General features: G+C 40.1%; 1 protein-coding gene across 6 annotated transcripts in view; it reads left to right on the top strand.

The window, feature by feature from the left end:
* ntrk3b (neurotrophic tyrosine kinase, receptor, type 3b) overlaps positions 1-25,155 on the top strand; it is a 236,453-nt gene that overhangs the window by 138,653 nt on the left and 72,645 nt on the right. Inside the window, exon 12 of one of the 6 annotated variants that reach the window (XM_051941545.1) lies at positions 16,043-16,099. The exons of the other annotated variants lie outside the window; for them this stretch is intronic. Coding sequence (XP_051797505.1) covers positions 16,043-16,099 — 57 coding nt within the window. The remainder of the gene's footprint in view (positions 1-16,042; positions 16,100-25,155) is intronic. 6 annotated transcript variants of the gene reach the window in all.

Below are 25,155 nucleotides of genomic sequence, written 5' to 3'. Positions count from 1 at the left end.
CAATTAATGGTCTTGGTGACTGTTTTGTGTCGCTGTATGCTACATGTAGTGAAGTCCTGCTAAAAGGCATGCTTTTGCAATCACCGTTACACATGCACACATAGAGACAAAGTGGTCAATACTAAAGGAGCGCGTGCATGTAAACTATTTCATATATTCACTGTGTCTGCTATGTACAGCCGTCGCAGAAGGGACCCTGAATTAATTACTGGACTTGGCGCTGTCGATCATGCTGAGGAATTCAATAGGATTAATGTGGCTTTTGTGCATGCTGAGCTTTCATTTTGGGTCAGCTCCAGGTTTTGCTTATCTCTCCGGCGGTGGCGTCGTGGAAGAGGAACAAGCCGTTGTAGCGCTGATCTAGGAGCAGAGTGCAGTGCAGAGAGGACAGGGAGGCAGCGGCTCAGGTCCTGTTGGTTCAGGTTCAAGCGTTTGCCCACCCAGACGCCAACCACTGCTCTCAAGCCGAGTGGCGGGATTCGTTCGTGTTTGGTGGTTTGAAGTGGATGTGTTTGTGCACGACTCACAGAACACGCTTCCCTTCACGGACAAGGTGCACACAGTCAAACTGAAGATCCTACTCTAAATGCGCTTCTTCTTCTTCTATTTGTTCTATAAATTCTCATTCCTGTCAGCTTCAAGCATTTCTCCCTTTCTTCCTTAACCTAATATAGTCTGTTCACCATGACCTCACACCTCAGACCACGCATGTTGTTCATTACATGCTGAAAGTATGGTGTAAAGTAGCATTAGCCGCTGCCACCTTTTAATTAGCTACTTTACAGGATTAGAGTTAGTTACTTACCTCGGTAAAGAACTCTCCGCTGTAATTATTTAGGGGATGGCAATTATTGCATTGGCCTAAAGCTGGCTCTAATCAAGGATGAGTCTCATAGTTAATGAGGCTTTACAGACCTGTTTGTAATGTCTTAGGACTGTTTAGCTGTGCTAACAAACTGGTTCCTTTACAAAGAAAACAAAAGCCACATATCAGTCATAAATCCTGATGAAAAAAATGAAAGATAAGATGTTTGTCTCTATGAGATAAGATTTAATCGATGCCATAGCTGCTGCTAATGATGCTTCTGCTCTGCGCTGACTTTCTCGTTCCTTTTTTTTATTAAAACACCTTATTCAATAGATGGAAATGCATTTTTACACAGCAGACTAGTTTGATATTTATACCCACCCACAACTATGAGTTGCTGTTGTGATTCTTATTTCATTCACAATCCGTGCAGCATCAGCGAATCAATACAGATCTGGGTGTAGGACTCAGTCTGGCAGGAATCTGTGTTTGAGCTCTGCCTTATTTTTACACTTGCTATCAAATCAAAGCAGAGGCACTGCTTCATATTGCTAGCAGCATTGAGAGCTTAGTATGTTTTAATGTTCAGAGCACCTGCTGTTACTCTTGAGTCAACTCTTAGCAAAAGGGTGTTTCAAGTGTAGTTTCAGTCCTCTCCAAGCAAGAGCGCTGAGGAAGGTAATTTATCTCCTTGATGCAAGGTCCAAAGTTCTCTTGGACACCGTGGGGTTTTTCGTTTTTTTTTTGTTTTTTTTTAAAATGGCATTGCAAGGCTATCTCACTGAGCGCCGCATGATTCTCCAGAAACACTTCATACAATAAGAATGCCAGCTTTGCTCAAGGGCACCTCAACATTTTCTGCTGAGAGACTTTAAAAGCATGTTTCATACATTGTGCTCTGGACAGTGTTTCCCAGAGTTAACTGCCTCTCTCAAGGTAACAGTTTTTTAAATGACTTTAATAGCGCAGGATAAAGAGGCACTTTGAAGCCTAAGTAGATCAGCAGGTACATCCATTAGCACTGCTGAAATGTATGGGTGTTGTTGTTTTTTTTTACATTACTGTCAGTCGTATGTTGAGCATGCGCAGTCCATAGCGTGACGGATGAAAATTCAATACCGCTCCACATTATTATTGCCATAATACTCAGCTTTATCTCCTAATGTAATGATTAACAAACAACAAATCAATAATGCTGCTGCCATGGTTCCTCTTCTCATATGCTGTCAGGTGGTGGTTTGTCTGGGCGCGCTGTGGCTTCGTAAGTCAGTTCAGTTTAAATAGAGATGCTACTGTCTCCACTGTCACTGTGAGTGATTGAGGGTATAAAAGACTTAAAGAGAGGTGATGCCAGTGTGGACTCTTTCAGGACCTCGCGCTGTTCTGTACAAAGGCCTGATTTGTCCAGTGTGTGTGTGTTTGTGTGTGTTTTCTCCTCCCATTCTTGTTCTGGAGAATCAGCTGGAAGGCTTGAAGAAGTCATTACCTTTGGATGGAGCCATAATGGATTTTCGCTCCACTAAATCACTGTGGCTCTTTTGGTTGTTGGAGTTTGATCACCGACCGTTTCTGGGCATCCAATAAAAACTCTGTTTTTCTTTTTTTTCCTTTTCGTTTTTATGTGGTTGGAGAGTGTGTGCGTGCATGTGTGTCTGTGAGCTGCATTCAGTTGATTTGCTGCCATTTCAAGGCCCACCAGCAGCTCCATCCACTGGCTGCCCTGCATTTACAGCTCTCACTGATGCACTGCAGCTCAGTTTATGTGGTTGTAATTGTGGCTGGTGAGAGATACTTTAGAGTGTGCATATCTGCTCATACTGTAGATAACCTGTTGCTCTAATCAATATGTTGTCAACTTACCTCCCTGCTGAAACATCTTGCAGTCTAAGCAACAGGCTCATCTTTCAAAGTGTGATTCACACCAGTGGGCTTTGAAGTGTCTTTCACACAGATTTTTTTGTCAGCAGGGAATCAATAATGCTTCTTTAGAAAGAGACACTCAGCATGTCAGTAATAAGTATTGTGCTCCCCTGCCATCTTTTTTTTTATGTTCTGGTGGAAAATTACCACACCCCTGCGGCTGTAAGGGCTGCCAGTATACAAAGAAATGTATATCATTTTGTTTCCTCCTTCATCTTCTCAGTAATCGCTGGTCAAAATGGATGTCCAGGCAGGACGTTTCAAGACATTATCTGTTAAGACCACCTGTTTTTAGCATGCAGACCCAACTTGAAAATTCTCTCCAGTATGGGTGCTCGAACTTGAAACTGGAGATGGGTAATCATTAATGTGCTTCTAACTGATTCGAAACCATTATTACGAACAAATTATTATTAAATCTAATACCAAGAAAAACCCGATGCTTTCCTGGTGGTGCTCTGATATTCTGCCTCAAATGTTTTTGTCATCATTACAGTTCAGTAACACACCCAGATCTGAACTAATTCTGAGAGTCCCCATAGAGTTTGGGAATCAATGCCTCATTGTGCTGCACTCTGGATATATTTGGGGCTCATCCACAACAGTTGCTGGCAGCTGCTGTGTGTTTGCATAAGGAGCAGATGATACGGGCACTATTTCTGGCTACATTTCACTACGAAGTTTTGACTGGAAATATACAGTGAACAAACAAGCATGTCAGGAGGAAGTGACAAATGATGGGAAAAAAGAGCACTGAGTGAGGAAGTTATTAATCAGTAGTGTAAAGATTGATGCTTCTTTAACTGTAACTTGCTCAGTCTGCTGATGATGTGATCTGCACTACATCCACATGGCTTTCATATCCACTTTTTTGTTATCTGTCATTTCTAAAGAACAAAGGGGGAAAGTTTGTCTTCTACACTACACCACAGTCGTTCTCTTGTTTTTGCTTTTTAGGAAATCAAATCTAAATCCCCTTTTTAAGTCAGTGACATAATTACAGTGTTATTAGCATAGCAGCAGAACTTTTCTCTCCTGTAATTTTGTTCACTTGACACGCTGAACTAAGGGGCAACATCACCTCCACCATCACACCTCTACATATGACACATGGCATGTAGCACATACAACCAAATGGAGTGTATGGAGCATTGACTGCTGAAAGCTTATTACAATGGGGAGAAGTTGTAGAAATATTAAATTTACATACATACTGCAGTTCTGAACCACTGCCCTGACTGTTTATCCTTTTGTAATCAAGCAAACATATATTTCACTAAACTATAGTATGGCAGCATCCTGTGAGGGTGCAATGATGCACAAAGTCCCACCCTGTAAGCTGACAGGATACGTTCTTTCGGTTTGTTACAAATGAATCCCCACAAGTCTAAATCTGTGTTTCTGAGACTGTCATTAGTGCACTGTCATTTCAAGGTGGAAGCGCTCAGTAATGGGACTGTTTCTTTGACTTGTGATGTGTTTGGTAGCATATAAACACGACACTGACATGTTAACAAGGCAAAAAGCTTGATTTTCGCCATAGGGGCTCTTTACACAAAAGCTCCAAAAGTTCAAGACGGCAGCCGGGGAGAGCAGCAGGCGATCAAACTGTCACTCATGGCTGTCAATCGACAGTCTTTCTCTGCATCTTTAAAGTCTCCCAAAAGCATTCAGCTCTTTTTGAAGGGGCCATCATTTTCAACATGACCACCAGTAGCTCTATTGGAGAATCTGAATGCAGAAATTGAGAGCATGAAAACTATTTGAAAAACAATTACTTTAGAGCATTCTGTGTAGCCAACATCCAACAGCTGTCAGTGGTGTCATATTTTCATGTTTTTCTGCACTGGCTTCAACCTACAGTTGTGGCAGATGCTGCTTGGTATGGATGTCAAAAGAGAGTTCTATATGTGACGACAGTTGTGTGAATTCTGACTGCCATATGGTCTATATGTAGGATTCAGAAGTATTGAAATGCACCAATTGTAGCTGCCAGTGGTCAGAGGTTAGCTGTTGGTGTTTGTCAGAGAGAGCTAGTTGAATCAGTGAAGGATCATGTGCAAGATCAACCAGAGTGTTCAGTTTTATCTTTCAAACTGACCTTCACACCTGAGTGGACCTAAGTTAATTAAGTGCAACTGCAGTAGAGTTTAGAACAATTAATCAGTTAGGTAACTTAATTTCATGAAATTCTTGTTTTAGCAAAATTCCCAGTGATGAAAGTAAATATTTTCTGTTCTCTTAAACTTACTGATAGTAATCTTAATATTAAGTTTTGGAATGTGTCTTTACGTTCAGTTAAAACAAGCTGCTTACATGAATTAGTTCTCTGACAGCTTACTGACAAGATTCAGCAACAAAACGACATCTACTCTGATCAATGATAAAGCTACAACCTGCAGGCCTCGCTAGTCTTCACCAGAATACTATGTTTTATTAATGCACAATGCTAGTTTACCACTGAAAATGTCAAGCAGCCACTAACAGGACTGCAGCCCCCTTTTCTCTGTGAATGTTGCACACCAGCAAAGTGGAAAGTGGGACAGATGACATCTGGTAAAACCAGCACAGTTTGGCAGAATTTTTCTGTAGAAAATATAAACGAGGTTGTATGTAGGCTGTCAGAGTAAATTGACATATGACCATTTAGTCACAGCAATGTGCAACACATACAGTGCCTTGTGAAAGTATTCGGCCCCCTTGAACTTTTCAACCTTTCGCCACATTTCAGGCTTCAAACATAAAGATATAAAATTTAATTTTTTTGTCAAGAATCAACAACAATTGGGACACAATTGTGAAGTGGAATGAAATTTATTGGATATTTTAAACTTTTTTAACAAATAAAAAACTGAAAAGTGGGGTGTGCAATATTATTCGGCCCCTTTACTTTCAGTGCAGCAAACTCACTCCAGAAGTTCAGTGAGGATCTCTGAATGATCCAATGTTGTCCTAAATGACTGATGATGATAAATAGAATCCACCTGTGTGTAATCAAGTCTCCGTATAAATGCACCTGCTCTGTGATAGTCTCAGGGTTCTGTTTAAACTGCAGAGAGCATCATGAAGACCAAGGAACACACCAGGCAGGTCCGAGATACTGTTGTGGAGAAGTTTAAAGCTGGATTTGGATACAAAAAGATTTCCCAAGCTTTAAACATCTCAAGGAGCACTGTGCAAGCAATCATATTGAAATGGAAGGAGTATCAGATCACTGCAAATCTACCAAGACCCGGCCGTCCCTCTAAACTTTCACCTCGAACAAGGAGAAGACTGATCAGAGATGCAGCCAAGAGGCCCATGATCACTCTGGATGAACTGCAGAGATCTACAGCTGAGGTGGGAGAGTCTGTCCATAGGACAACAATCAGTCATACACTGCACAAATCTGGCCTTTATGGAAGAGTGGCAAGAAGAAAGCCATTTCTCAAAGATATCCATAAAAAGTCTCGTTTGAAGTTTGCCACAAGCCACCTGGGAGACACACCAAACATGTGGAAGAAGGTGCTCTGGTCAGATGAAACCAAAATCGAACTTTTTGGCCACAATGCAAAACGATATGTTTGGTGTAAAAGCAACACAGCTCATCACCCTGAACACACCATCCCCACTGTCAAACATGGTGGTGGCAGCCTCATGGTTTGGGCCTGCTTTTCTTCAGCAGGGACAGGGAAGATGGTTAAAATTGATGGGAAGATGAATGGAGCCAAATACAGGACCATTCTGGAAGAAAACCTGTTGGAGTCTGCAAAAGACCTGAGACTGGGACGGAGATTTATCTTCCAACAGGACAATGATCCAAAACATAAAGCCAAATCTACAATGGAATGTTTCACAAATAAACGTATCCAGGTGTTAGAATGGCCAAGTCAAAGTCCAGACCTGAATCCAATGGAGAATCTGTGGGCAGAGCTGAAGACTGCTGTTCACAAACGCTCTCCATCCAACCTCACTGAGCTCGAGCTGTTTTGCAAGGAAGAATGGGAAAGAATTTCAGTCTCTCGATGTGCAAAACTGATAGAGACATACCCCAAGCGACTTGCAGCTGTAATTGCAGCAAAAGGTGGCGCTACAAAGTATTAATCATAGACTGTATATATAGTGGACGTAGCATCTGGCTCCAGAATTGAAGCCAACCCAGAAGTGTCAAAAACTTGCAATATCCCGCCGTCTGCTAGGGTTGGCTCTAAAAAGCTTTTGCTCCATAGACCCCAATTCATTTTTGGAAAAAATAAAATTTGATAGACTGATTTTCTACGGCTCAGGATTTTTTTCCTGTTAGTTTTCATGGTCAAAATGAGAGATCAGGTGGCCGATCTTAAAATAAATCAATACTGAATTTTAAATAAATCGTTAAAGTTGGCAGAGCCAGGGGGCGTGGCTATACTTGATAGACAGCAACAGAAGCCTCTGCGGTAAAACGTGGGCGGGATAAGAGAGTTCTCAGCCAATCCTGCCCCTAGTTGCTCTCCGGTCCAGTCTGTTTGATGACGCTTTTTACGTCACTGGCTCCAAAAAATCCAAAACGGCGACCAGGAAGTAGCAAAATCCGGGCTTCGTTTTCTCGGCGTTGAAACCAACGGGTGACGTCACGGTTAGTTTACGCCTGGTATTAATGCAAGGGGGCCGAATAATATTGCACGCCCCGCTTTTCAGGTTTTTATTTGTTTAAAAAGTTAAAAATATCCAATAAATTTCATTCCACTTCACAATTGTGTCCCACTTGTTGTTGATTCTTGACAAAAAATTAGAATTTTATATCTTTATGTTTGAAGCCTGAAATGTGGCGAAAGGTGGAAAAGTTCAAGGGGGCCGAATACTTTCACAAGGCACTGTATTTATGGACATTAAGCTGCAAGGTATTTTAAAAGTTATTAGTTAATTTGTATTTAGTGAGTTGTTATGTTTTGTAGGATAATGTGCCACAAATTTCAGTGGCATTTAACAAGCAATTTGTTGTTGTTTTTTTAAAGAATAGGATTAATGGTTGGAAATGACTCTTTAGTACACGCTATATTTTTTCCGAAAATGTTGAATCTTTTTTACTAAACTGAGCTCAGTTGTTTTTGTACTTTTACACTAGTTGAGCAGTCTAAATATAAATTGCTGTTTAACCAACAGGATAATTAATCATTAGACACAGTGCTAACTGCAATTACTCTGTATTTCCAACATTTTTTAACCTGATCCCCCTTAAAAACACAGTTACACTGTTCTGTCTCAGAATAAAAAACACACAAGAAACAAATCTGGCCCAGCCTCTTTAACCAAGGTAATATGATGAGACTGAAAAAGCTGTGTGAAGCAAATGACCGACCCATGTGAGTCAAAGTGTGCAGCAGAGACTCTTCACATTGAATCAATCTGAGCCATCTAGCCTTTCAGTTAGCACTGCCAGCGCAGGTGAAGGTGTTTGTTTGTCATGAGCAGAGCATGTTGTGAGACCTGATCCTGTGATATTTTTAACACATTGGCCATCCAGTCCGATTAGAATTTTGACTTATTTAACACTGACAGTTTTCAGGGTTTTCGAAGTGCAGATAGACTGTTAGTGAAATCACAGAAATACCCACCGATTCACTGACACACACCTACACTGACGCGCACACACACCCACACCCACACAAACCATACCCTGCAGCTGCCTGCTGGCCTCTGTGATCCAGACGTGTGTGTCAGGGCGACTTACCCTCCTCTCCGCTACATTACCTGAACCAGGCCTGGGGATGATCAGCCCACACACACACATGCGCACACGCACACACACACACACACACACACACACACACACACACACACACACACACACACACACACACACGTACAGAGCAGCATTTACTGCATCGCTGCCTCGCTTGGCCTCCTGTGGCCACATTGAGCTCTGCCGCCAAGCAATGAGACATGTCCATCGACACGCAGACAGACACTCCTGTCATGTGTCAAGAAAATGTTCAGCAAAAACTGTTCAATTAAAAGCATTTTGCTCATCTTCCTAAATCTCGGCATAACATTAAAATAATTCAAAGCAGACCTTTCAAAAGAAGACGTAATTGTAACAAACAGCAACACGATTACATTTCTTAAAGTACTGAGCAGCTTTAATTCTGTATTTAGATTTTAAAAAAGAAATATTGTATTTTTTCTTACAATACTACATTTACATTGACATTTATTTACCTGTAGTTACTTTTTAGATACAAATATTTTACATACAAGACATGAGATCTTATAAAATGACATATTTTTACAGGTTAAACCACCAGATATTAACTTGTATGTTGTGTTGTACATAAATTACAAATGACCAAAATGTACAACATAAACACCAGTCTTTAATGCGGGAGCCTTGAAACACTGACTCATTCAGAAAATGTTTACTGAAGTAGCACATCAAAGACGTTTTAAAATATAATGATCTACAGTAAATACAAATTCAGAGTTTGTACATCTAATCACACGTAGGTAATTATTTTGTAATAACTTTACTGAAGTAAAAGATATGACTGTATGGAAATTTAATGTTATTGCTGATTAGTAGAACTGCTCAAAATCAAACAAACCCTCAGAAAACACACAGATATAAAGCAGCTACAAATTACTTCACAACATTAAGAAAAAAAACATTAAAAAGATAGTGATTTGCTTACTACATCACTTGTTACATTGATTTTAAAACCAAAAATGTGCGTTTTTAAGCATAGCCTGCTCCTCCGTGTTTAAACATGGCTGCCTGCTCTCCTGTACTCACTGTGACACTCAAGCAGTTGACAGTTTTCACACGCTCTCACAACACAGGTCCATTTTCTCACGCAGTGAAAAACAAATTCATAACTGGTAACGTGGCGGTGTGAAAAGAGGATCCTGACATCAACACGGACAGAGCAGACGTGCAGCATCTCTCCACTCCACACATGCAGGCAGGACTGAGAGGTAGTTGCTATGGTTACAGCGACGCTCCGTGTCTCTGTTGCCCTGAAATGTTCTCACAATTTCCTTTGTGTGAAATAAACTGGTGGCAGTGGAAATGGATAGCTGCAGTAAGGCCATTTCATTCATTCAATTGTTGGTACTTTTTTTGTGTGTGTGTTAGGAAAGACCTTGTGTATTGAGAATAACAACCTCCAGGTATAACATTGCTGAACCAGGTTTAATTTGCCCAATCACACTTTGATGTATTGTCAGGATTTTTTCATCTATATATACTTTTTGTCCTTGAATATGGCCCAGTAGCCTGTTATATACCACCATTTTAGGCTGCATAAAGTCTTAAAAAATATAATTTTAAATATGAAATAGCCATAACTATAGACATTTTCTGTTGTGAGCCAATCAAATACCTACTGATCATGATTTGTTTTTTGTTTTCAGAGCACCCTCAATTTAGTTAATGCAGCCAGCTGTTTCTTGACTTAATCCGAAAGATTCAGTGGGGCAAAAATATAGGAACCTTGTTGTAAATTACCATTTCTTGAGGATCTTTCCTCAGACTCATCCCAATTATGTACCTTTCCAAATTTGTTCCCATTTTTAAACATGACTACGTTCCCATTCACCTGACTTCAAATCCAGCTATCTGATTTTCTGTATGATTTCTGAAAGTTGGCAAGTATGCTTCTCAGCCCTGCTTCTTTTCCATTGACATGACTGCTGATTGCATTTTCATTTATAAATATTTTAAAGAATCCTGCCAATGTGAAAATTAAGCTCTTTCTTTTTTCTTTTTTTTTTTTTCTTTTTTTTTTTTTTTACCTTTTCAACATATAAATATGGTGTTTTTGTGTGCTGGAAGGCACATGATAGGAAAGGAAATTATCAGTTAGCACCATGTCTGAGAATTTCCACCATGAAACTGTTGCATTATGATAAAAAAAAACAAAAAACATAGATTTGGGGGGATTCATTCATAACAAGTCGAAGGACCAATCCATTCACTTAGCAGAGTGGCCGTTCTGTGTCAGTATTCTTTAGAATCAGTTTGAATTCAAGCTCAAGAAGCAGCACATAGTGAGGAGAGTAGATATAGAGTAGATCTAGATGTTAATCTATTCTATGCTATACATGGTACAACGATTACTTTTTAGGCATTCAAACAATGCATGGAGAGGGGCTTCAATTTTTTTTAAAAGGCTATTTGAAATAAAATTAAGTCACAGAAATCTAGCAATCTAGCATATCTGTACATATCTAGATGGATAGATGGATAGATGGATGCATGGATAAGGTATGGACACAGGACCTCTGGGGATGTCCTGTGGCACCAGGATGGTGGCAATGAATTCTGTGGGTTACAGGGTGGGACCTACCCAGATCAGGCTTATCCTTGCACATCCTACAGATTTGGATCTGGGGAGTGTGGAAACCTGGGCGACCAGCTTAGCTCTGTCGTGTTCCACGGTCAACTCCTGTGCACTTTTTGCGGTTCTGCATTATCCTGCTGAGGGTGGCAACTGGCATCAAGGACAGCTGTTACAATGGGGGGTTGGGGATTGGGGTTTGCTTAACCTGCAGTGTTTAGGTGGGTGGTACATGTCAAACATCCACATGAATGTCAGGACTCAAGGTTTCCCAGCAGAACGTTGCATTTTAACAAGATTATCGATGTTATTCACTTCACCTGTCAGTGGTCATAATGTTGTGGCTGATCAGTGTGTGCATATATAGCACATTTCTAATGTATTTCCATCGTATCAAAAATATTTCTACATGGCAATCTTAGGTTATATTATGTGTGTATGCTCAGCGTAATCAACAGGGGCACAATGATACGGATCACAAACCTTGTGTCTATCCAGCACAAACTGTGTTTATCCTTTGCTCAGTAGCTGGAGCACCGTCATTTTAATTAGCTGTAATTCATTCTTCTGAACACATACGACAGATGGGCACTGCCAAGAATACAGCAACAGCCCCATTGGGAAGTGCTTCTTTTTCTCTTCCCAGAAAAGAAGCAGTTTTAAGGAAGTAAAGTTCATCTCTGTGTCACTTCTGTCATCACATGGTGTGGTTTTTCAGACCATCTCTGCCACTGATGCATGTCACAGACTGCCAGCGCTTTTAGTTTAACCCTAAAAGGATTTGGATGCAGCTTGCAGCCTGCAGCCTCTCAGCCATGGCATGATCTCACATGTCCTTCCTTAGTTCTTTTTGCACCTTGTATGGAAAATGAAAATACAAAAAAGGGCTGTTTACTTATTTATCTCATTTTAAAGTTGCATGAGAACCTTCCCAAGGAGTTTGGCTGTGGTGTTGTCTGTCCCTAGATGAATATAGAGTGCCAGATTGGCCTGGGGTTGTTGCTGTAGATATGCTGTTCCTGGTACAAATAGGGTTTCTATTTTTCATTTATTTTATTTTGGACCTTCTGCTAATAGCTAAGTGCTTCATGTCCATTTTGGTGTCTTTCTGCAGAGATGCACACTGCCCTTCTATGCTGCTCTTTATAACTCCCAGTAAAAGGCCAAGCTTGCAGAGTGGTCTAGTAGAATGCACTTTGACTTGGAGTTTGGAAGCTTCTTTGCTTTTAAGTCCTTGCTATCAATAGTTCAGAAGGTTGTCCTTGGTCTTCTGAGTGTAACAATAGCTTAATATAGCATCTTCAAGATGCTAGTATATGGCATAGTTGAGATGTAAGAGTAGAAGAAGAAGGCTTTCTTGCTGCAGCAATTCGGTCCTCACCCTGTTGTTAAGAAAATATAATGCTTCTTATTCTTTTTCTACCTTGAGAACTTGCAAGGACAAGCCTTATGAAAGGCGCCCGCATTCAGCATCATGACAAATACACATGTAGTTCCACTGTAAACCATTTAAAGAGCCAAGCTGTCTTCAGAGCAACAACAGATGCATTAAAATGCATCAAGGAGAACATCTACAGTTCCATGTTTCAGTCACTATATCGCTCTGGAAATCTATCATTTTATGTATTTCAGTCTCTCCAACTGGGAAAACATGAATCTAAACAGTGCACACCAATGGTTTTGCTTCAATGGCAATTAAGTAGTCAGTATTCTTTCAGTCAGCATCTCTGGATTTGCACATCCTCTCTATGTAAACCTTTGCTTAACATCATATGCTGCAGCGTTGATCCTGCACAGCACGCACAGTCTTTTGTTAGCCATTTTCCAGTGGCGATGTTTCTTTTGCAGCCCTTTCGCATTAAAATGATGGTACTATACAACCAATCTGCATTTTATTTACCTTTAGAAACAAATGTATTTTATCACCAAAAGGCAAGACTGTGAGTTTATAGGAAAGTTTCCATGTGGGACCATTCTAGTTGGACTTTGTTTTTACTTGTTTACTTTTGATTTTTTACTCTTTTACAATGATAACTGCATGTTCGACATTTGGTTCCATTTAGGTATCATATTTGCATTTAAAAAAATAACACAGTTTAATGTAAAATACAACCTTGTCACAACATTTTTGAAGCTTGGACTCCATTTTCTGGGTGATGAAGGGTGATGACTATCATCTCACCCGTCCTGGATGGCTGAAAAGCAGCGGCAGTAAAGCAGTGTTATATTGATTAGAAACCTATTTGTGATAGGTCAGTAACACAATTATAATCTGACAGAAAATATGTTTGCTTCAAAATGTAATTGTGAAAGCTGTAACATAAATTTCAGAGACAGGCCTGTTCTGTTGAGGACTTAGAGTTTGCTCTAATTTTCATCAACAGCTTTTTTTGTTTGCAGGAGAATCTGGATTATCTCTATCGAGGAAGTAATCATACGCACATTAATTTCACTCTTGAACTTTAATTCAACCTCCCAACTATACAGTACCCTCCTTCTCCTAGAGGACTTTGCTAATGATTATTGCGCTAATTTTTTCTGCAATTTACATGAGGCCTTGAAATAGACTCATGTGGTATAGTGCTGATGAGTTTCTTCCAACTTAATGAACATTAAGGGACCGAGTCTCACCAGGCAACACTCTCGGAGCACAACGCAGCCAGCTTGGACAGCACTTTCCACGTCTTGTAATACAGAACTGAGTGTTCCCTGTTGGCTACACAGCGTCAGCAAGAGGTGTTTCTGCCCTTATTGTTATCATTAAACAAGCCAGGTTACAGGCAGGTTGTGGCTAAAAAGATACACGAAAGCTTGGCTACAATTGTAGTTTACTTCCTTAACTGCTGTGAGCCGTCATCCCTGCTCAGTTGGTAACTGAGCGGAGAGACCTGAACCTGCAGTGTAAAAGTAGCCCAAGAAGTAGGCTGAATGAAGAGGTGCAGCTCAGTCATAAACCTCCATCCTGCGTAGCTCAACATTCTAGGCCTTCGTTTCCCTCGGGAAACCTCTGGCATGACTCCAGTTTGGACTTTCTACATGTGGAGGGCGATGCTTTGCTCATCATGCCGCATAAGAGAGCATCTACTCAGAGGTGGGAAGGTGATTTTCAGGGTCTGAGATGATGCTCCTGAGTGATGTTTTTTTTTTTTAATCATAATTCTGAAGAACAGAAGCATGCTGTGAAGCTTTTTAGCCCCCTCTCTCTCTGCTATTTAATTCAGTGTAAATTTTAGCCACCAGCCTAGGAAACAGCTCATATTATGTAACAGCCAAATGTAGGATGCTGCATGCTCACTCCTACGCTGGACAGGATTGTGATTCTTTTATACTGACAAATATAAAATACCAGTACTTGCAATGAAATTATTTTCTGTGCTAAATCAGTGACGATGTGACAGCATGTTTGTCAATGACAGCTTATGACAGTGAACACATTTACGACAGAATATCCAAATATATCCATTGATAGTATTGTAAATATTGCATCATAGGTTTAATAGTAACAACACTCTTGAATGACATATATTAAACAGGCAGGATATTAAGTCATAGATTGCACTGTACTACGTTATACAGGTTTAGTAGGGGCATATTCTATTATCTAAAGGTATAAAGGTTCAATGTTAATGTCAGCTTAGTAAGTAAAGAGTTGAATCAGTGAAAAATATCATATTTTAGCATTTGTTTACTCACCTTTTCCTTGAATGACAGCAGCACTGCATGGACTCCACAAGTTTATTCAGACCTGATAAGTTGTGTTGTCCCAGCACGATCTGAGAATGTTCCAAAGAGCTTTTTGTGATGTCAGGAAGGTTTTTTCTCCCTTGGTCTCCAAGTGCCCCATTGGTTTCCTTTGGTCTTCAGGTCAAAGCTCTGAGGTGTGCTTGAGTTCCTCATCCGGCTTCAGTATGAAGAATCGGATCAGAAAATATATAGTATGTCCATACACTTTGTGTCAAACAGGGCTTTGAAATATTGGTCACCTTGTCCATGTTTGTTTTTGTTTGCCAGTAATTACCAGCAGACAGTTGCTCAGATTGACTCTGCTACGATTAGCTTTGTCCCTTACAGAGTCCTCTGGAGGCTGTAAATGTCAACTTAGCCATATTACACAAAATCAGTGAAAAACGTTAAATTTCACAGCACTGTGCTGGGTCACAAACTAAAGGCACAACAATCCCAAAATGAAAGCTCACTGTATTGTTTTGCCACAACCCTCTGCACTACGTGCTGCAGGTGTAGCCACCTAAAAGATACATTATGCATCACATGCACTCCACAAATGGTTAGCGTATGTTACCTGTTCAGTGTAGCATTGCGTTAGCCAACTCTAACCATGTGGCCTGTTATTCCCCCCCAAGAAGTGGTCTAGACATGCTTCTTGGGCTTCTTTTCATTGGACTTTTGCTGATTGGAGTCTTGTGAGTTCCATGCATTGCCCTCATAAAAACTATTTGACCTGTGACTCCTTTTTCTCAGTTCCGATACCATGTTTCCCACTAACTATCGTAGTGCTACTTAACAGTTTCAGATTCAGAATTCAGAAAAACTTTTTGTCCCCAGGGGGCAATTAAAAAAGGCACATGTAGCAGGCAATATAGTTCTGGAAAGTTGAGGCAGAGCCATATGTTATAACAAGTGAACAATGGCTGCAGGTTGATATCCTCAAACAAGCCTCAAATCATCTAAAGCGACACCGTAATGCAGTTTCAATAGAAAGATACAGCTTAATAGGAGCTAACATGGTCACTGCCACTAATTTGATATATTTTTCTTTCTACTCTTTACATGTCAATGCTTTTATATCCAATTTTACATGAAAATATGTCTTCGTTTTAAATGTGGTCTCCAACCTTTGGTGTCCACTTTATATACTGTATAATCACACTATATACTACACCACAATGTTGTGGTAAAGGAGTACTGTTGTAAGTGTTACACTGCAGAAGATATTTGTATACAGTTGTGCTAGTTGTTTTAATATTTTAAATTAAAACTTATTCTGCTGTATGTTTAACAGTGACACTAATTTGCAACTGTGGTAAGGACCCACCAGGACGCCCCAAGAAATGTAAGGGTATGTAAGGGTTCCTATTAAAACGACGATGTCTATTTTTGTTGCACAGATTGATGTTGATTTTTTTTTCTGGCTTCTCTTTCATTTTTTATATTTTCTCATGAAATCAATATTTTCATCTATTCAGGCTTCTTTGAACATGAATAAAAGCAGGCATTGCTTTTTTTTAAAAGGCCTACAAGGCAAAGAAAGGCATCGCTGTTCAAAAATATTCTAATTATTCATACGCTGCAGTCACAGATGTGTACACAGCACATCTGTCTGAAGTAAGGACCCTCTAAACTAACTGAATTTTGTTGAATTTAATTTAGTGTGTCATGCCATTTTGTCATCATCTCCCACTCATTCTGACACAAGCTTCTTTTTCAGAGCTTCCAGGCGTTCCTTAAAGATGCTATTTTTAATGTCTCTTTTTCAAACATTCACAACGCATCAGACTATTTTAGTCATTGTGATTCATTCATTCCTTCGTCTTAGTCATTTCCTTTGTATCATTAAACAAAAGATGGCAACTTTCCAGCATAAAGGACAGTAAAGACACAAAATTGTATGGAGTTTATATACTCAACCCTAAATCACAGATTGAACAAATTCGACTTTCTTCCTCCAAAGCAGCATCTCAATAATAAGAGGCAGAAGACCGGCTTTTGTGGGCACAAACAAATCTTTGCTGCTTTGATTGTGAATGTAAAAATTGTGATTTTCAATGAAATATTCATTTTTATTTTTAGAGCAAAAAAAAACAGTTTTATTGTATTACTGCCTGAGATTTCTATTGCAAAAAAAATGTATGCATAAATTTAGTACCTTCACACAAAAAAATCAGCACAATACACATTCTCTCAAAATAAAATTTTAGTCATTTTCCAATACAAAAACAAATGTGTAGGAGTGTTTGCTTTTTCAAACCCAGAGCCCAATGCCTCAACTAGCAAACTGATTGCATTCCAATGATTCGGGTTTTTTTTCTGTTTGATTACATATATTATACACGTCTGCTAACCAAGGCTCATTTTCGTATATACCGTTTAAAGATTTGTTTGGCTTCCCTGCTCTAAACCATATCAATTATCCTATTCTGTAGCTCAGCAATATTAACCTTCCATCAGACTTTACAGGGTTCCCAACCCAGTGATTGCCAAATTGTAGCAAACCTATGTATGCCTGTGAAAATCACTAATTTTGTGCAATTATGAACAGTTTCAGTCCTTGGCTAACAGCCAGGGCACCAAACCCCAGCTGAATAATCAAAGACTAGACAGAGTTTGGAATAGGAGAGATTTCATTTTGTTTTTTGATGAATTTGAAATAGAAAACAACAACCCTAAAACCATTGTTTCCATGTTGTTATTATAGGTCTTTGAGTGTAGATTGATAGAGGGGAAAGCCAATTCAATCAGTTTAAATTAAATATGTAACACGCTAAGTTATTTAAAAAAAAGAATAGGTCTGAAATCTTTCTGAAGCAACTGTAAAAACAGAAACAAATTGATTCTGGTACCCTGCCTGCACATTCATCAGCATAAAAAATATATTTGTATGCCTTTGTTAGCTTAATTTGTTTGTTTTTTTTATTTTTAATCAGGCAAATAAATCTTAGATGTACCACTATGAGATAAGGAGCTTCTGAAATGAACTGTCTTTTTTCCCCCCTCTCTTTCCTTTTCCATACACCGCTCATATATATGTATATATCAGGCCTTTTCTTCATATCATGCTCACCTTCAGCGAAGTCAACAACATCGCTGGCATACAGTTCATGCAGCATGCTGCTCAGCCTGAAGTCATCACGGCCAGGTAGCCTTCTTTCTGTTAAATATGGCACTGTCCTTCCATCAGCTGCTCTTCCTATCTCCCCATATATCACATCAGCCTCTGCACAGTTTGCATTAAGACACCTATGGGACCGGCAGCCCTTTGTGTCATAGATAGAGCACATGCCTCCATCTTTTATAAGGGTGGTTAAAGTTTTAGCTCTGGAGAGTAATTGTTGTGTAATCACAACTGGGGGATTAATTATTCATAGAAGCACACTGACACACACACGCACGCACACACACACACACAAAGTGAATCTCCTTCAATCTCTCCCTGCAACTCACTGCTTTCTTCTTCCTCCATTTGCATCTCTCTCCCTGTACCTTTCCCTCCCTCTTTCCCCTCCTCTGCCTCCCCTCTCTGTTTCCTCACTAATGGAGTTAGTGAGCACCAAGGATAAAACAATTAAAACAAAATTCATTTCAATGAATTAAAGAGCAGGGAGCTGCAGCAGCTGACACTTTTGAGGCAAGACGAATTATCCTGCATGGCTGGTTTAGCAGCATTTTACAGTGGCCTTGTCCCACCTCATTAACCCGGGTATTAACCCATGGAAAAGCATTGTTAGTATACAGTGATGCAATATAAATTGGGGGTTGTATAAGTGAGGCAGGTAGCAGATACCACTCTATTGTAACCCATCTGGTGGTTGAGTAGCGTACAGTGGTTATTTGCGAAGCTGCAAGAACATACGTTAACTGAACGACTTGTTACCTTGCAGTCCTCTCCATACATTTTCCATTATTTTCCAAGCAACAGCAAATACTAAAGATTTGCAGGCTGGCTTCTGAAATACTTGAGATGCTGTTAAGGAAATGCCAAGGCCATCTGTGCTGCTCCGAGAGGGTGTGAAATGAAGATGGAGAGCGTGTCACCCTGCTATGAGAGGTCATTACCGGCTACTCAAAGGCAGCAGATTATGTCAATTTTACAGGTCACAGTCTTGTGGGCCACTGCATTTTTTATCCCCTTTGTCTCTGCGACACCTTAGCGCTCGGTAATGAGTCCAGAAGTGTCGAGAGTTGAAATGTGCATTAAGAGACGTGATGCTCAGAAACGGCAGCTAAACGGATGTCGCTGGCGATGATTAGATGCAGCCAGATGGCATCGGGTTGTTGCGTCTCGTGCTCGGAGTAACCACACAACCACAACAATGGTGCTGTCTCTCCTGGCAGATTGTCACTTTATGTGTTCAGAGGTGTCGTAATGACTAAATGCACTCTGCTGGTTGTACAGCTTGCTAGCTCAATAGAACCATTTTTATCTGACTGGACTGTCTGATCGTCTCTGGTTTACATGTTGAGGAGCTTTACCTTGGTTACCCTCAACCCTAGCTCATGTAATCTGTTACAGCAAAACCGGATGTTAGTGAGTTAGTCAGTGAGACCTTTGACTGGACTCCTGAGAGCTTTTGTCATTTTTTTTCCAAGCAGAAACTTAACAAATTAATCCTTGAAAAGGATAAGAATGTTCTCAGAGATGATGTTGTGCAGCTGGGACTGTTTTTCAGGTAGTACAGTGAACCTCTGGAGCTTGTTTTGGAATGTTGCGTCTTTGTTTCGGTGGCAGACCGGATTTGATTGCAAAGACAACTGCAAATAGCTTTGGTTTGGTTTAAAGCACATAAGATCTTGTCCAAAATTAATAAAGTCCTCTAGATAAGCTTCAGTTGACCTCTTACATATTATTACTTCATATTTCAAAGTCTATACACCTACATTTTGCTAATTCAGGTTAAGCCTTGATTATAGCCCTTTGCACATGGACGACTGTGGACACCAAAGACGCGTAGTTATCTTGTTTTTTGTTTGTTTTGAGTCCGTTATATGTATGCACAGTAGATCACACACTACTGCCCTCTGTCTCATGTAGTCCTGGCATGGACTGTCAACATGGACACATATTTTGAGCTGCACATGGACATTGATGCCAGCTCTTGCGGACAGATGGCGAAATTTACGTCACAGTGACCCTCATAGACGGAAAAATGTAACACTGAGCTAACACAGACTAGTCCAGACTAGAAGATTGTTTTTATCTGTAATGTCCACTACTGCTCATGGTATTCTTATTACACATTTATCTTCTTTATCTTCAGGACTTTACCTTAGGACTTTACCTTTCCATTCGTGGATGAATAAAGTGATTCTATTCTAATAGACTTAGAATTTTGTTAGCCAAATTACATTTAACCATGAGTACAGACATGTCATGATTCTTTCCTTTAAAAAAAAAATCTGATTATTTATGGATTGAAAATGAGTTTGTTTGGAGCTACTTTAATGTAATTGAATGTAAGAGACTAGTGGGAATCTACTTATTTATATTTAAAAATCAAGAAAAGATGACATGTGATGCAAGGTTTGGATTGTAATGTCGATCCACTAATAGATTTGTTGGAATAATGAGACAGGCAGCATAAATGTATTTCTGTTTGAATAAAGCTATTACATCATATTTTTCAATGTCACTAGAAACAACATGGAAATTAATACATTAAACAGTCCAGCAGAATTCATTGTATTGCTCACTATGAAATATCTGGCAGTTTGCTTTGTTCAGCGTTGCTGAATGACAGTCTAAGAGAGGTTGCATTTTCTTTGTTAATGTTGTCCTTCAACCAAAAGTTTGAAATGCCACCATACTCACCTCTAGTTTCAGCTTCTCTGAATCAATTTTAAATTTTAGTGAGCACGCAAGACAGCCTGCTAGGATGTAAAAACATATTAATTAAAAGTTCCTTAATTAAATATTATCTGTTGACAATTTTCAGCCTAATACTCTGGTTAGTATCATTCAACCTGATAAAAAAAAAAGAATCACTGTTGGACTTAAGGGATGTCAGTTGCACTGTTCCACATCCATCCATCATTAGAGTATTCTCTCTCCTCCAGGAGGATCCCAATTCCCTCCCATGAGTTCTGGGAGGAAAACACCATAATCTACTCCCAGTTAAATACACCCAGAAAATCTCTATCAGATGCCCAAACCACCTCAGCTACCCCCTTTTGGTGTGAAGGAGCAGTGAAACTACTCCGAGCTCCCTCTGGATGTCCGAGCTCCTCAGTCTATCTCTGAGCTCAGCAAGCCTCCACAGGAAACTCATTTCAGCCACTTGTATCTCTCTTCATCTCGATAGTCTGGTACAACACCTGCCTGACTGGTGATGCTGTACCAGTCCATCTGGACATCCCACACTCCATTTTCCTTTCACTTGAGAACAAGATCCCGAGATACTTAAACTCCTTTGCAAACAGCACTCCTGTGCTGTTCCACGTAGCTTACAGATACTAAGTTTATAGTGCAAATAAGTGGTGTCCCCAATGCCGCTTTGATTTGATTCCACTTGATTTTCACTTTGGTCTTATTTTTTAAAGAAATGTTGGCGGGGCCTCAGAACGTGACTACATGTTCTAACTCAGTCTCTTTCTCGCTGCTCTTGCCTCTTTGTGGGATTTTCAATGCTTCATCAAGGTTGGGTACAAACCTCTGGTCCCCAAAATCTAACAAAAATGTTCAACTGTGCATGCAACCGATTTCATGGAAAGCATCCTTTGGGTTTTGGTATTCCCTCCCTTATCGTCATATCAAAACAAATACACATTCAACAGCGTTTACATCTTTCCATTTCTCATGGTTTTGAAAACCTTTTTAAATTCAATCGGTGCTGTAATATTGTATTGTAGCATTAATATTGCAATTTAGCCGCTTAGCGAAGTGGCTTTATCTCTGTGTTGGAGCTTCATGGCAGCTAACTGGCAGGAAAATAAATTCCATGTAGCCCAGGGGAGCACAGTGATGATGAACTAAACCAACAGGCTAACAGGCTAACAGCACGATGACGTTACAGCACAACGCAGGCTGCTGAACACAGCATGTTATGTATGCATAGAGAAGGAGAGAGGGGAGTGGATCGAGCATGGAGGGAATAAAAGGAGAGAAAATGAAGAGAAGAGGAGGGAGGTGTTAAGGGAGTTCTGACAGGCTGGCTCAGCTGTGTTTTAGCTAATGGGTGAACTGGCTACTGTGCTGACTCTCCTCTGTGACTGTCGGGATGAACATTTCACTGTAATGGGTTCAATTCTTTTTAGCCAGAGGCAGCTGTGGGTCACTAAAACAAATCTCCCCGGTCCTGACACATGTAAGGTCCACTCTCAGTTTAAACAGCCATGAACATGATGATTATTACTGCAGAAATACAGGAGCTTTTTTTTTTTTTTTAAAAAAAGCAAAAAGCTTTACATAAATGCAGTGTGGCCATTTTCATAAGAAAACTGCCATGACAACAGTGAGGATGACATCATATCAAAGGCATGATGTGCTAAGATGCACTTTTATTCGCATCATCTCTGCAGAATGTTACTACTATATGTATGGGAGTGAAGATTTGTTGTGGTGTGTGTGTGTGTGTGTGTGTGTGTGTGTGTGTGTGTGTGTGTGTGTGTGTGTGTGTGTGTGTGTGTGTGTGTGTGTGTGTGTGTGTGTGTGTGTGTGTGTGTGCGCGCGCTTGATTTAATACCACTTCCAGGGACTGCACTCTGATTTAGTAGCGTCTTCATGGCGACCACAGCAATAGGCACTTTCTGGGTCATGTGAGAGTTGGCATCCTTGAGATTTATGTATCAACCCCTCGCAACCCCTCCACACACACACACACACACACACACACACACACACACACACACACACACACACACACACACACACACACACACACACACACACACACACACACACACACACACACACACAAACACTTTTATATGAATGCAGTATGCGGGAGACAGCAAGAATGTAATTTGTATATGTGCAGGCTTGTTTGTGTGTCCACTACCTTCGCTCTGTCAACAGTAAAGCACAGTTGAAGCCTATTTCCACTGAGAGAAGGCCAGCAATATGTTTTGGACCAATGCTGCAGCTGAGATAAGATCCACGCTACTGCAGCCACAATCTGATCCTGCCGCTGTGCCAGAGGGCAAAATCCAATTTCCTCCACACTGCAAAAAGAAAAAAAGCACAACAAGAAAAGCAAAACATTTTTAGTCAGTGATTAATACTATGTATCTTTTGCATATTCCAGTGAGACAAAGTGCAGCAGCTAATACGTTGTGTATACTCTCACTACATTTTTGGCTGAATAATTGCCTGGCAAGTCTTTAACCTGAGCCTTTGTCTCTCCCTGGCCTCCTTCCACCAGGCCATGTTTGCCTCCTCGCAACATGACATTTGGAGCGCAAATTGTCTGGCCTTTTAGAAGGCCGGACTGTCTAGCTCATACTGACAAGACAGACAAAACAGTCTCTCAGATAACTGCTCCATCCTCAATTATTAGGCTTCTTTGAACTGAATGCTTCACACACTGTGCATGTCTGTCATCTGCTGGAGATAAGCTGTGCGGCTTGTGGTGCAGCCACAACTCCACTGTTGATTTGCGACTGGACTTTGTCACTGTGTCGCTTTGGGTGGGGAGAAGCACTTGCCCATAGGTCAGCATGAGACCATCCTATCCAAACATCAGCATTCAGGTCATGTTACTCTGCACGACAGGCCTGTTGAGCTTTGGAGTTCCCTGCATCTTGAAGGAGTGTGCATTAGACTGCAGTACAGACACTTTGGATCATAGTTTCCTCCAAAAAAAATAAACATGCAAAAGTGTAACAAATGGATTGGACTGTGTTTGTCACTCTAACCTTAGCGTGTCTAACTAATTCATTTACTACCAGCATTAGAGCTAGGAACACAAGGGATACTGGTTATATTGAATTAAATCCACTGTGTGGTATTTCTCTAGCTGATCCTAGATGCTTTCATTGTGAGCAAGAGTTCTGCCTTGCTTGCTGAATGTGGAGAAGTTTATACTCCAGCAGCCTCATCTAAAGCCTTTTCCAGAGATAAGTAGATAAAATGGTAATTATCTCTTTTCTCTTTCAATATTTAAGCAAGAAACATTCTGTCTGAAAATGCAGTGAAAAGACCATAAATCAAACCCCTGTATTTTTAGCTACCTAACTGGGCTACTTTTTTTTCCTTTTCATTTTGGTGGGTTGGCATTAGTACTGTAACGTTGGGGCAGTTTCCACCTACAAAAGGTGAAACTTGCACTTCTGGTGCAATTCCATGGTCTGTAAATACATTTAAAAATCATAACAAAACATGTTTTAAACAATTTCTTCATTAAAAGTAAGTCTTGCATTTTGAAGATACAAAGAAAAGACCAATCTCTCTGTTAAACCTCTCTATTAGACCTTATTTGTGAGGCTTTATTACCTGAGACACAGATGTGGATAGTGAATTTCTAAATCACGAGTTCCCAAGGTAATATTAGTCCCATGTGAAGAAGAGCTCTTGCTACTTATTGAGGCAGATGTTTAGAATTTGAATGACATTTTTATTCACTGATTTGGGTGGTTTACACCTACAAAAGGTTAGATTTGCAGTTCCCCTTCCAGAACTAGTGTAAATAAACCACCTACAAAATCACAGAGAAAAAAAAAAATGATGCTCCGTATATGTTTTCATCAGCATCAAAATAACTCTTTATCTGAAGGTAAATAACAAACATGAGCTGCTAATTTTGAATTCTGTAGATTTAATTTTCCAAACTGTAAGCAAATATAGCAACCCTGAATTCATGGTCACAATACTATCCTGTTTAACATGTGTTTGTATAAGTAAAGATTCAGTATTTAATGTGAAATTATTGAAAAGGCTTCACAGAACAAAATTCCTTTAACCTCATAAATCAAAACCAAAACAATTCAGATAGGTCTACTTTGATAACAACCATTGGGCTACATTTTAGGTTTTACCTTGAACATGCACACATTTTATTTTATTTCAACAGTTTAATCATTAACTGGGACTGTTTCATGCACAGCGTTCATGCAGCATAACAGGTGTAGCAAGTTTAACCAGAGAAAGATCAGCTGTTCTGTATATTTGTGATGAAGACAGACATTAGCATGTTGTGTTATGAGTGGTAGTTGATGTAAAGTAGTGGTCGTTGACAGCTTCGCAACAAACAGTCCCATGAAACTGTAAAACTGTTTCTTTATGATGCAACTAAAGGGCACCAGTCATTCATCAAGCCTGCAGCGCTACAGAAGCACCATCTGTATGTAATCCTTTGTTGATTAGCATGTAGTGCAACTGTATTACTCTGCTAGCCAGCTTCTCGTGTTGCCCCCAGAGTCTTAATCCTGCCTCCGCTTGTTGTGTTTCTGCTCCACTGTGGACCA

This window comes from Acanthochromis polyacanthus, chromosome 2 (assembly GCF_021347895.1).
Source record: "Acanthochromis polyacanthus isolate Apoly-LR-REF ecotype Palm Island chromosome 2, KAUST_Apoly_ChrSc, whole genome shotgun sequence".
Classification (NCBI taxonomy): Eukaryota; Metazoa; Chordata; class Actinopteri; family Pomacentridae; genus Acanthochromis; species Acanthochromis polyacanthus.
Note: the sequence above shows the minus strand (reverse complement) of the source record. Positions and strands in the feature narration are given on the sequence as shown.